Source organism: Malus sylvestris, chromosome 11 (assembly GCF_916048215.2).
Source record: "Malus sylvestris chromosome 11, drMalSylv7.2, whole genome shotgun sequence".
NCBI lineage: Eukaryota > Viridiplantae > Streptophyta > Magnoliopsida > Rosales > Rosaceae > Malus > Malus sylvestris.
In genome coordinates, this window is record NC_062270.1 from 40,188,884 (window position 1) to 40,202,423 (window position 13,540).

The 13,540-nt window shown below is 35.4% G+C and overlaps 1 protein-coding gene across 2 annotated transcripts; it reads right to left on the minus strand.

The window, feature by feature from the left end:
* Positions 1–1,659: 1,659 nt before the first annotated feature.
* Positions 1,660–4,120, minus strand: LOC126591627 (thioredoxin O, mitochondrial-like). Of its 2 annotated transcripts, XM_050257403.1 has the most exons (7): positions 3,664–4,120; positions 3,502–3,576; positions 3,268–3,315; positions 2,939–3,024; positions 2,426–2,473; positions 2,189–2,301; positions 1,660–1,950 (listed from the first exon to the last, which is right to left on the minus strand). In XM_050257403.1, exons 1-7 carry the CDS (start codon positions 3,932–3,934, stop codon positions 1,866–1,868), a joined length of 726 nt encoding a protein of 241 aa, XP_050113360.1. In that variant the 5' UTR covers positions 3,935–4,120; the 3' UTR covers positions 1,660–1,865. The 2 variants fall into 2 exon arrangements, with proteins under 2 accessions (XP_050113360.1, XP_050113361.1); XM_050257404.1 differs by lacking the exon at positions 3,268–3,315.
* Between the last annotated feature and the right edge of the window lie 9,420 nt (positions 4,121–13,540).

The following is a 13,540-nucleotide window of genomic DNA, read 5'->3' on the forward strand; positions in this document are numbered from 1 at the left end:
ATGTCAAAAATTGATGTGCGGTTTTACACGAAGGACATGAAGTAATATGGTAATATTCCGATGGAATTCCTCCGTTGCTCAACCAATATCGTAAAACACGCACATATCAACTCGTACATGACCATAATATAAGTATAAAGCTTGTATATTTAATTTTATTCCATCGGAATATTACCATACTTCTTCATGTCCTCTATGTAAAACTGCACATCAATTTTTGACATCCAATTCTCTTGAGGATAATACTTAAACCTTTTCTTTCTAAAGTAATCATCCAACTCCATCATGTACATCCGGTCTCATCGGTCCTTTGAGTCTTTCGCTTCACCTACCTTGGAATAAACCCACATACGTACTTGGTTTCTAAGCACTGACGGCAAAGTCGCATGATGCAACAGTGCAACACCTATGTCTTGGGTCCGAGTCAACACTTTTGTCATACTTTCCAGCTCTTTAAGGACACTGTTAGTGAATATCTGACAATTGAAGAAGTGCATCTGATCGAAGTTGAACTTTTTGCCGTAGTGCTCCTTCCCTTTTTTCAATTCTATGTACATTGTTCCGTTCTGCAAAGTTTCCATGTGATTCAGCATCCTTCATCTTCTCCAAAACTGAATCCATGTGATTCAACATCCTTCATCTTCTCCAAAAGTTTCCTATAAAATATTTTATAGACCTGTGGAAGTATGTCCATAAAGTTCCGAACTAGAGGGTTTTTGTGAGTTTTACTACAAAATATTTCAGAGAGATGGGGAAGTAAGTTTATATGGTACTGATGTGGAGGGTTTTGTATTACAAACTCACAAAGGGAAATTTTCATTGGACCTCCTGAAAAAGATGAGGACAGCCACCTTTCTTGTGATTGCCAAAAATTCAGATTTGAAGAGTGAGAGATGGGTTTGAAAGACAAGGGACTGGAAGAAGAGTGCTTGAGTGAATTTGGTGGTGGTGGTGGAGAGGATGAACACAGTTCATAAAGATGATAAAGAAAACCATAATGCCACATCGCGCAAAACAAGAAGTCTTCAAGTAACGTCCAAGAAGCTTTCATTCTAGAAGCTCCAAGAAGATTAGCAGACTGTTGTTCATATGTTCAAGGCATTGTTTGCTACTTCCTTTATATAATGATCATCCCATCAAAAACAGCAAAAGAGAAAGCTAGTTTGCGTTCACCGAAAAGAGAGAAAAAAAAAGAATGCTCTTCCGTCCACCAAGGGAAAATTAAAAAAAAACAAAAAAACAAAAAAAGCCCGTTCCGCCGCTGCGTAGTGCTTTGATTTCTCAGATCAGGTTTTCTCCTTTCCAATTTGAATTGCCAAATCAATTTTCTTAATAGCAAAAGGAAAGAAGTAAAACCTTTGTTTGGTCGGAATGCAAGAATAGGAATAGGAAACATGTATTTTAGCACAATTTTATGAAGGAAACATGTATGCAAAGCTTTCGACAGTGCAACTTAATTCATGAAGTTCAAAAACTATTTTGTATAAGATTGTTCTCTAATTTTTTTGGTGATGAGAAGATGGACATCTTTTTTTGAAACAAAAAATTACTTCGTCTCTCCATGCCATGACGGGTTAAGCTCTGCAGATTTCGTAAGCCAAAGCATAACTGAGGAGTAAGGAGGCATTTGATTTTTACGAGTCCGACAAGCAGATCGAATAAATTAGATGTACGACTCTGTATTTTGACAATCGAGAAAAGTATGTTCATCAGGAATTTTCAGATATATTTGTATTGCAAGTCATCCTGATAATACATAGCCCACCATCAAAATAAATAAACGCTTTTTCGAACCGTTTCCGCACCATGCATGCTCCTAAAACAAAGTAGTTGGTGCTTCACCTGAGGAATCAACTCCTTTTCTCTCATTGCCAGGTGATCTTTCTGTACCTCAACGTATCTTCAACTGTACTCTTCTCCTTATCAGATGATCTTTCTGTAGGTCGACGACTGCAAGACGAGAAAATTCAACAATAGGGTTCACCAACTATTTTATTAATTTATACAATACAATAAATACATCTTATCCCACTAAGTGGGATCGGTTGTATAATTCTAGAACATTGTGCTCAATTTGTATCCATTGATCTTCTCCAATTCATTTGATCCAACAATAGAAAATTGAGAGAGATGTGTGAGAAGTAAAAATCGGTATGTAGATAACCAAACCCATCTTAAAAATACTTACATGTAGAGTTCTACAAGAGTCTTTTTCAAGCAAATCTCGTAAGCATCACTCTCCCAGCTCTTACGGGTTATCTCAGCTACCTTTTTCCCGTTTTGATAGAAATGAAACGTTGGCTGCAAAAAATATATAAATTGTATTTTAGAAACAAATTAAGGATAAAGATGTGAACAATTAAATCAGTGGAGCTTAATTAAGAACATTAGCTCCAAACAACATTTAAAGGGTCAAATCATTTACCGTACGGGGAATATTAAGATTTTCCAGTATGCTTTTATACTTGTCTTCCTACATACATAGAGAGTAAACAATTTAGACTAATAAAATGAAATAGGCAGACACACATCCCATAGCAATTACAAGATTACTACATGAGTAAAACCATAAATCAAACAGTTCAATTAAAAGATGGAATGCAAGGAAAAACAGAAGAAAAAGACCCTCAGACCCCCTTTTGTACAAGATCTTCCTGCATCAATATAAGAAATTATTTTCAGAAATTTAGCTTTTTACTTTTCCCATTACTCTTCCGCTGCCGATACCCAACATCAATTCCCTTCATTTAGGGGCATCTTTTCCTAACGCACACTTATCAGAATGCTAAACAACCCCGAAGTTGTTTTCTACCTTATTCTTAAATATTAAGTTGGGATTAAAAAACTTAGCAGAAAACTGAACGGTTTCCAGAAAAAAGAAAAAAAAAGAAAAAAAAAGGGATTCAAGTTAATATAAGACTGGATTACAGTGGCACACCTCAGGATCAAGGATGAACTCGTATGCTGTTACATGTGGAAATGGCTCACACATTTCCATAAACATATCAGACGTGACATGAGAGACTGCACAAGAAGAGTACATCAAACACAAGTCGGAAAAGGAGCAGCTTATTTTAGAAAATGATAGCCACACACATTTTTTTCTCTTCCTACACACTTCGTCATCAGACTGAATAAATAAAACGGAAACAATACAAATGATTAAGCAGGGTTTTGTAAGGGAAGAAACAAGGTGTGTGGTTATCATTTCTCTATTATATTGCAAAAACAAACTAGCTTAAACAGAGTAAATTCATTTGAACTTACTGGCCTCATAATAGGTCGTGAATAATATAATTGCCTGCAAAGATTCGTCTGTGAATTAAAGGAGCAAATAAGAAACTGTTTGAAATTCTATGTTTTCTCAAGAGTCAATAGTAAGCAATTTCATTAAAAGAAACCTACAAGTAAAAAATTTCATCCAAAAATTAAACAACAACGTAAAACAACCGAACCCATATCCGATTAAGTGGGGCTGAGTGTATGATTCCTAGAACGTACCTTGAATTGTTTTAACTGCTCTCACATACTGATCGTAATGGTTGTTCAGCAAAATGAGAGGAATGCCTGAGTAACCTGAAAATAAGAAAATTTGTGAACAAAGTTAATTCAGCGGCAGGAAGGCAACAAGACATGAAACTTTGTGAAAAGAGGGTTACCAACCCTTGTAGTTGATGGACCAGCGGCTAGTGGAGCCAATAATAATTTCCTTTTTTGGGCTGGAGTCAAGGGTACAGAAGGGGTTTGAAGTGGAAGAAATTGCCAGTGGCGGTGGTTGGCGTGGTGGTGAAGATGGTGTGATTGGGACTGAAGTTTTCAGGGTTTGAATTATATTAAAAGGATTCTTAAGGTTATGGTGATGAATAAGAGCTGCGCAGGGTTTCGTGCGATTGCCGAGCAACTGTCGCAATAAAACCCTGGAATTCCTAGCCATTCTCTTCTCTCCCTCGCTTCGCTTCCAAATCCCGAATTCCTGGCTTTATTCACCAAAGTTTAGAGGATTGGGTAGTATTCTACGTAGAATCTCCTTACACAGTTTTCTTGTCAAGAGTAGCTTGTATAAAAATATATAACCTAATCGAAATTTAGACTGCAGTGGCCAACACTAATTATAAACGATAAATTCTCAATTCTAAACCCTAGACACCCACACTAATTATGAGACCTATATATAAGTATGTGTGTGTGCTGTGCGCCTTTTCTTTTTCATGGCCCTAAAAAAAGAGAAAATTAGAATGCTCTACAATTTTTTTGTATAGTTTTAAGATTAAACATTTATTCCTTTTAAAGATTTGATTAAAATATTTTGACCATTTTTTTTAACAAATGATATTATGTACATTAAGGGGAAGGAAATGAACTTAGATGAGCTAGCTTTGACCAATTGTCACCTCAATAACTTTCAATTTATTTAGTTTCCATGGCATTAATTTAAATTCATTTATATAAAGAGATAATGGTAGTTTAGCAATTAATTGCCTATATAATATAGGAAATTAATTTCGTCAATCCCCTTCTATGCATTAAATGACTTTTTTTAATAAAATAAGGTAAAAATTAATTTAATTAATTCCTCATTATTAGTATTGAAGAAAGAAAGATAACTTTCTATTAAACACGTCTCAATGAAAAAAGTCATTAAACATATTTTTTTCAAGAAACAAAATATACAAAAAATCAAATGCACCATAAAATTATATGTGCCCAGATGTTTTGGGGTCCTTTCGTTTAAATAATCAAATGCACTGACAATTTTTTTTTATAAATATTCTACTCAATTCACAAAAATAAAAATTATAATAAGCAATTAAAAAAATCTGGCAGCACCATAATAAGGGGTGGATAATAAATGCATAGACATAGGAACAATAGGAAAGGGAAAAAAAAAAGAAAAAAAGAAAGAAAAGAAAACGAAATGCCCTGTGAAGAAGTCGTCAACCTAAACTTCTAAACAAAATTGAACTTCTAACGTGAAAACTTAGATAATCACCAAAATTTTAGGAAACTGTTAACACAAAATTTTAAAAGGAATAGTTTAAGAAATTCAAAGATGAAGCGCATATATATATATATATATATATATATCTTCATTTTAATCCTTAAATTAGATTAACTTTTCAATAATACCGTATTGAAAATTAAAAACTTAAAATAATCCTTTGACTGATATCCACATCAGATTATATAGTCCATGTCATATTTAATTATTTGTCTACAAATTTATTATATTTTTACTTTACCTATATTGCCCTCAGGTACAGATAAGTGGTTAAACGTTTTGTAGTTCAGGATTCCTCGCGTCTCTGCCCGTTATGATTCCTCTCTCCATCGACTATGCATCGGTTACGATCAATGTATTAAAAGCGTGAGGCGTGGGCGAGGCGTCCGAGGCGAAGCCCCGTCTAGGCGTGAGGCGAAGCCTCACGGGATTAAATTTTTTATTTATTTTTTTATATATTATACATATAATTGTATAAAAAAAATAATACTATGTAATTTAAACATTCATTCTACAATTATATACATATAGATATACATACATACATATGTATTAATATTCTATTATAACTTAATCTTATCAATTAATATTTTATTAATTTTTAATCTATATGAATTAATATTTTATTATTACTTATTATTTCAAGAATCATCCCGTGACCTCCTTGTTTTCTCCGCCTCATCTTCTTTCTCTATACCACCATTTTTCTCTCCGCCCACCGCATCCCTCCCATCTGCCTCTTTTCTCCTTCATTTTCTCTGTACCAGGGTCTCCATCCCCTTCTTTTTTTCTTCCATTTCACCTCTGTACCACTGTCCCCTCTCTTCTCCCTTTGTATTTATTTTGTTTCGTGATGTGAGAAATTACTTGACACACAAATTAAACCCTCTTTTTGACAATTGTAGTATAGATGTAAGTAGGGTATCGTTCTAGGCCGGGGATTAGGAGGGATTGCTAATCTATTCTAAATTAATTTAAAAATATTAAATAAGACTCAAGGACACAAAATTAGGCTAAAAACTCTAATAACTCGAAACACACTTAAAATGACTCAAAACAATGAAAACAATTAAATTAAACACTAGGAACTGAAATGGACGGAAATTAAATTAAAAGACTAACAATAAAGAAAACTAACTAAATAATATAATTTAATAATGGATGGGTGTTTGGTTTTGATAAAAAGTAAATTAAACTTAATTAAATTACAGAATTGATAAAAACATAAAATTAAGGTAAAATGATAAATGACGGACTAGCTAGAGGGTTCTTCTCCACACATGACACATATGCAACCTAAATTGATTTTCAGTTGTTCTTTCAATAAATTATTAATTCTCAATGCCCCAAGTTAATTAGGTACGCTTAAATTAACCCTCAGTTTTTCCACAAGTTATTGGGTTGGATGATTGCATACGACAACCCAAAACATTCCCTACAAGTTCCCTACATGAGTTGCATAATAGAGATACAAGCAAGAATCAATAAGTTCTATGAAAAACATAAGCATTGACGAGACACTCGTTACTATGATTTGCATGAAACTTATGCCAAGAATTTACTTAACGTGATTGTGACTAGCAACCTTCACTACTTATGAATATAAGTTCATAACGATTAGGTGAAATTCCCTTATATTCTAGCGTCAAATTCATGCATGTAAATTAAGCGTGCACTCTCAACCAACATACACAAATCAGTTTTTATACGAACAGATAAGTAAATTGAAATCACAACTTATGAAATCACAACCGAAGGTAATCAATTCATATTACAAATATAAATCATGGCTTTGAATTAACCTCTAGCCAAAATAAAATTAATTACACATTATTAAAACAAAAATAAAATAGGAGTTTGGAAAGATTAAACCGAAAGAAAGGATCTGCTGCTTGGACTCTGAACTGCATGGACTCTGAACTGCATTTTCATGCTGATCTCCTGTCCTCTCTACGTCTGCGAGCTGCCCTCCTTCTTTCTATTTTCCTGTGCTGTCTGACCTCGCTGCCAAAGGGCAGCTTCCCCCTTCCCTTCTCTCCGCAGCTTCACGCTGCCCAAAGGGCAGCCCTCTGCCTTCCACCAAAATTCCCCGTACTCCAGACCCCCCTCTCTACATACCTCCGATTTCCTTTTATTTCCTCCTTCTTTTATATTTTCCCTTTTTTCCTTGCGCCTGACTCCCATGTGGACTCCTGCTTTTTCTTTCTCTTCTTTTTTTTTTTTATCTTTTCCTTTATACTCTCTCCAGCTCACGCTTCATCCTCTCCCGCTGCCAAGGGCAGCGCTTTTGACTCCCCTCTGACTTCTCCAGCTGCCAAGACAGCACTCTTTGACCCCCTCTGCATTTCTGCGCTGTGCTCACCTGTCCATCCTTCTTTTTCTTTTCTTTTTTATTCTTTCCCTCAGTCCCCTAGCTGTCTCTTGGATCCCTTTTTTTTCCATTTGTTCCAGCTGCAAAGGTAGCTTCTTTATGTTTCTTTTCTTTACTCACCAACTGCAAAACACTTCAATTTTAGATATATCATATAATTTCTAATGCCATATAATTTCTAATGCATACCTAATAAATTTAGCCTAACTTCCATGACCTATAATCCGTGACATAATTCTACCAATAATCCATGACAAAATGAGAACGACTAAAGCAATTTTCGATGAATTTATTATTTAAAACTCATTTGTGCCATTTTTATTTTCTTTGCATAAACAAATCCTATAAACACAAAAATAACGTAAATAGCTCAAAATATAAGGAACTAACTAAGAAAAGATGAGTGAATTTGAAGTAAAAATATATATAAATATGATCCGATCAAATACCCCCACACTTAACTTTTGCTAGTCCTCGAGCAAAACAAAGAAAACTAGAACAAGAATAACATTAGCTTCCCCTATGTGACCCTCATAGAATTTCAATTAAGAAAACAAATCATCAAGAACCATAGCTAGCATAAAGGAACTAATCCAAGTTCATCTTCCTAATTCAAATATTAGCAGTAATCTTTAAATCATCCTTGAAGTGTAGTGTGTGAGATAGCCATGCTAATGTAATTTCAAGTTCTTATTTTTAAAATCATCATATGCAACGGGATATACACTCAATCACATATGTGTTTAGTTTTAATGTGTTTCGCTCAAAGAATCAAATGTGAAAGTTCTACCATAAGCTTGCATAAAGATCACTTCTCCACAGTCATAATTGCAAAACTTAAATCAAGAGGACTTTTATTGGATGTAATGAGGCTTAGGGATAGGGTTATTGAAATGAAAGAATAAGAAAACACAAGTTCCAAGCTATATTGCAAGCAATTCTTTTGTTTAGATTTATAAGAACTCAAGCTCTCCAACGATTCTTCAGACATCTCCAACCACAACCTTAAACTGAAACTTTAAAAACTTTTATTTTCTTTGTATACAATCTTTCTTTTTCTTTTTCTTTTTTTTTCTTTTTTTTTTTTTTTTTTTATACAAACATGAAATACCCCCACACTTATTCTTTTGCCAAACATCTTCACAGTATTTCACAAACGTTTCTCATAAAACAATCTCGCATTGCTCGCTTGGAAAGGGTAAGGAAAAATGTTTCAGGTATAAGGGTAGACATATCTGGTGATAAGAAATAAAAGGCTCAACAAACACGGCTCAAATTGGCAAACTAATGATATCATTTTTCTTTGGGAAACATGGTTATTTGGGCCATAGTGGTAAACCTAATGCCTCTATCATTTCCAAGTTCATGCAATCAATGACAAACATTTCGAAAGATCGTTACGCAAGTTCTAGAGATGTATCTCACATAAGTTCATCACACATGAAAGAATAAGAGTGTATGAAAAATGCACACACTTTCAATCGGCTCAAAAACTCACATAGGATGTATATGGTCACTAAATTCACATATGAAGCTTTAAGTCATACTTTAGTTTCACATTAACAAGGCTATGTGCATTTGGTTTTTCAAAGATGGTCAAACATGTACAAAACTAACAAGAGAATTAGGAATTTCATAAAACACATGTTAACTAAGTTCTTGATAATCGTGATTCAAATTTGATCTAATTATATCATTGGGTCGGGAAACTAACAAAAATCTAATTCAAAACAATAAGGGAAACAAGACAATATTTTTGGATTTTTAAATTTTCCGAAATTTTTTTAATTTAAATTTTTTTTTAAAAGAAAACAAAACTAATTAAGAACACAAAAAACAACAACACAGAGACAAATGAAATTCTGGAGATTTCTACCCCCACACTTAAACTTGACATTGTCCCCAATGTCAGAAAACACTATAATGCAAATAAAAAATAAAAAATAAAATAAAATAAATAATAAGAAACAAAATAACGCAATTGGACTGAAAACTTCCCTAATTTGCAGTAAAATCAAGCGATGACCCCCAAGCTAAAATTCTGCAATCAACTTCAAGGGTGGAAATAACCAAAAGTTCCTGCAAAGAAAAGAAATAATTCAGTTAAGTACGCAAGAAAATTAATTAAAAAAAAAATTGCAAACGAAAAATTGAAAATTACGATAAAAGATAATGAATAAAACTAATAAGTAATCATTGGTCGTGCTTGTTGACTTTCCACAGCTTTCCTCTTGAACGGGGTGACACTTAGCTTTTCACTTGCAAGTGATGATTTTATGCTATTGTACTGCAAGGCTTTGCTCTTTGGGAATGTTGCAGTTCCTTATTTGTTCTCCAAGCAGATGTGGCAGCTTCTCTTGTTCTTCATCTCAGACTCCTTCCGCTGGGATGATTGCGCAAGCTGCATTCTTCTCTGCTTGTTTCCTCTGCATGACGGGCAGGCACGAGGTAGAGGTATTGGTCTGTTTCTTTCTTCAATCTTTCCAAGTGCCCACCTCTTGCTCTCTTTCTCCTTGTCCCTAGCTGAGGATGAATCAGCACGTTGTCTCCACATGCTTCAAGGTATCATCTTCACTTCCCTTATACGTAAGAGACGAAGAGGAAACACAAGATGATGAGTACTCGAGAGCAAGTGCTGGCTGGAGAAAGGACAGGGAGAAAGCATGATATGAGATACTCTTGCTTTCAACCTTCATGATATGAAATACTTTTGCTTTGAATGGGTTGTTTTCAGAAGTATCCCAAGGAATGAGGAACACAGAGTAACTTAGGAGGATTCTTTGGGAATGCATTTTCGGAGATGAAGAAGTGCTGAGAGGGTGTGTCTTTGCTGTGGAAGGCGAAGGTAGATACTTATGGAACTTTTCTTCACAACCGGAACTATTCTCTCACTCATTGTCGGCAGCCGGTGGATGGATGAATAGTACAAATTACGCGCTTTCTGACAAAGCTGCCAGTAATTTCCGCAAAGCAGATTCCTCATTGATATCTGGAATCGGCGCTTCGAGCTCTGAGCAACGTCGAGTGTAGAGGTAGCATGTGACACGTGCGGATAAATCTGGAAAAGAAGATTTGCCCGTGGGTTGAAGCCCAGCTTTTGAGAAAGCTAGCGTGTCTTTGACTGTTGAATTTCCCTCTTCGATTTCTGAATTGGTGCTTCGACAAACTGCCCGAGAATTTCGCAAAACAATTTACGTGTGACAAGTGACGACACGTCTGGACAAATTGATCTTTTGAAATCCGGGGTTCGGCTCGTGGTTTCTGAGCAAGCCCAGCCTTTAAGAAATGAAACGCCTCTTTTGAGAAAAGAATCCGGCTTTTGAGAAAGAAGCCCCGACTCTTCGATTTGCGAGAGGACGCTTCTCTGAGGAGCGCCTCTCCGATTTCTTCTTTTTATAGAGGCGTTAAGCTTGTTCCACAACACACTTGAGCACCCTCCTGTAAACACTCCCTTCTTGCACTTGTTTAATCTTGATCATTCCGACTCTCTTCTTTCTCAACACTTCCAGAAAATGGCTGGCCCTTCCGATCGCCGTTTTGACTTAAACATTGGTGAAGAGGCAGCTCCGCCTTCACCAGACAACATATGGCGCCCATCTTTCATATCCCCTACTGGTCCCCTTACCGTTGGGGCTTCGGTGATGAAGAACGATATGACAGCTGCGGTGGTGGCCCGGAACCTTGTCACTCCTAAAGATAACAGACTACTTGCTAGACGGTCTGATGAATTGGCGGTTAAGGAGTCTCTGGCCCTTAGCGTGCAGTGTGCGGGTTCTGTATCCAACATGGCCCAACGCCTATATGCTCGAACCCGTCATGTTGAGTCGTTAGTGGCTGAAATACAGAGTCTCAAGCAAGAGATTAAAGGGCTCAAGCATGAGAATAAGGAATTGCACAAGCTCGCACACAGCTATGCCACCAGTATGAAGAGGAAGATTGACCAGATGCAGGACACCGATGGTCAAATTTTACTTGATCATCGGAGGTTTGTGGGTTTGTTCCAACAACATCTGCCTTCGTCTTCTGGAGCGGCACCGCGTAGTGAAGCTCCAACTGATCAACCTCTGCCGCCTCCTACTTCTGTGGCCCCGCCGACTGCTAAAGCCCCGCCTACTACTGAAGCACCACCCGACCAATGAATACTATTAGTTTACATCATTGTAAAATTTTAATTTTAATTTTTTTTTTTTTTAATTTTATGTATTTTTTTTTTTTTTTAATTTTTAATTGTTTTTTTTTTTTTTTTTTTTATCATTAATTTTAAATTTTATCTTTTTTTTTTTTTTTTTTTTTTTTTTTTTTTTTTTAAATATGTAAATTAATGTAAAGAGACTTTGGTTAACCTTCCCCCACACTTAAACTAAATAACACAAACTCACAGAAATCAACCAAATAACACAACTAACTAAACAAAACAAAATGAAAGCAGTAAAGATAAGGGTGTAAGAATGCAAATCTGATTTGGTTAGCGATTCCAAAGTCTCCCTTCGTTGAATGCTTGGGTTGCCTCCCAAGAAGCGCTTGATTTAACGTCTTTAGCCGGACGCATCTTTCCTTTAAATTTCCCTCGGCTCCATTTGAACCTAAAATCAAAGAAAGAAAAATAAATCAAATATCAAAAGTAAAATACACAAACACCAATATAAACATAAACAAAAACAAAAATAAAAGGATTAGCAAAGTTGCTAATCCCCGGCAACGGCGCCAAAATTTGATGTGAGAAATTACTTGACACACAAATTAAACCCTCTTTTTGACAATTGTAGTATAGATGTAAGTAGGGTATCGTTCTAGGCCGGGGATTAGGAGGGATTGCTAATCTATTCTAAATTAATTTAAAAATATTAAATAAGACTCAAGGACACAAAATTAGGCTAAAAACTCTAATAACTCGAAACACACTTAAAATGACTCAAAACAATGAAAACAATTAAATTAAACACTAGGAACTGAAATGGACGGAAATTAAATTAAAAGACTAACAATAAAGAAAACTAACTAAATAATATAATTTAATAATGGATGGGTGTTTGGTTTTGATAAAAAGTAAATTAAACTTAATTAAATTACAGAATTGATAAAAACATAAAATTAAGGTAAAATGATAAATGACGGACTAGCTAGAGGGTTCTTCTCCACACATGATACATATGCAACCTAAATTGATTTTCAGTTGTTCTTTCAATAAATTATTAATTCTCAATGCCCCAAGTTAATTAGGTACGCTTAAATTAACCCTCAGTTTTTCCACAAGTTATTGGGTTGGATGATTGCATACGACAACCCAAAACATTCCCTACAAGTTCCCTACATGAGTTGCATAATAGAGATACAAGCAAGAATCAATAAGTTCTATGAAAAACATAAGCATTGACGAGACACTCGTTACTATGATTTGCATGAAACTTATGCCAAGAATTTACTTAACGTGATTGTGACTAGCAACCTTCACTACTTATGAATATAAGTTCATAACGATTAGGTGAAATTCCCTTATATTCTAGCGTCAAATTCATGCATGTAAATTAAGCGTGCACTCTCAACCAACATACACAAATCAGTTTTTATACGAACAGATAAGTAAATTGAAATCACAACTTATGAAATCACAACCGAAGGTAATCAATTCATATTACAAATATAAATCATGGCTTTGAATTAACCTCTAGCCAAAATAAAATTAATTACACATTATTAAAACAAAAATAAAATAGGAGTTTGGAAAGATTAAACCGAAAGAAAGGATCTGCTGCTTGGACTCTGAACTGCATGGACTCTGAACTGCATTTTCATGCTGATCTCCTGTCCTCTCTACGTCTGCGAGCTGCCCTCCTTCTTTCTATTTTCCTGTGCTGTCTGACCTCGCTGCCAAAGGGCAGCTTCCCCCTTCCCTTCTCTCCGCAGCTTCACGCTGCCCAAAGGGCAGCCCTCTGCCTTCCACCAAAATTCCCCGTACTCCAGACCCCCCTCTCTACATACCTCCGATTTCCTTTTATTTCCTCCTTCTTTTATATTTTCCCTTTTTTCCTTGCGCCTAACTCCCATGTGGACTCCTGCTTTTTCTTTCTCTAGATGTAAGTAGGGTATCGTTCTAGGCCGGGGATTAGGAGGGATTGCTAATCTATTCTAAATTAATTTAAAAATATTAAATAAGACTCAAGGACACAAAA

Bases quoted from the DNA above. Each gene is read 5' to 3' on its own strand.
- LOC126591627 (XM_050257403.1), bottom strand. From the start codon at position 3,934: ATGGCTAGGAATTCCAGGGTTTTATTGCGACAGTTGCTCGGCAATCGC. The intron at 3,025-3,267 runs GTAAGTTCAAAT...CTTCTTGTGCAG, and splicing joins CACGACCTATTATGAGGCCA to TCTCTCATGTCACGTCTGAT. The intron at 1,951-2,188 runs GTAAGTATTTTT...CTCGTCTTGCAG, and splicing joins ACTCTTGTAGAACTCTACAT to TCGTCGACCTACAGAAAGAT.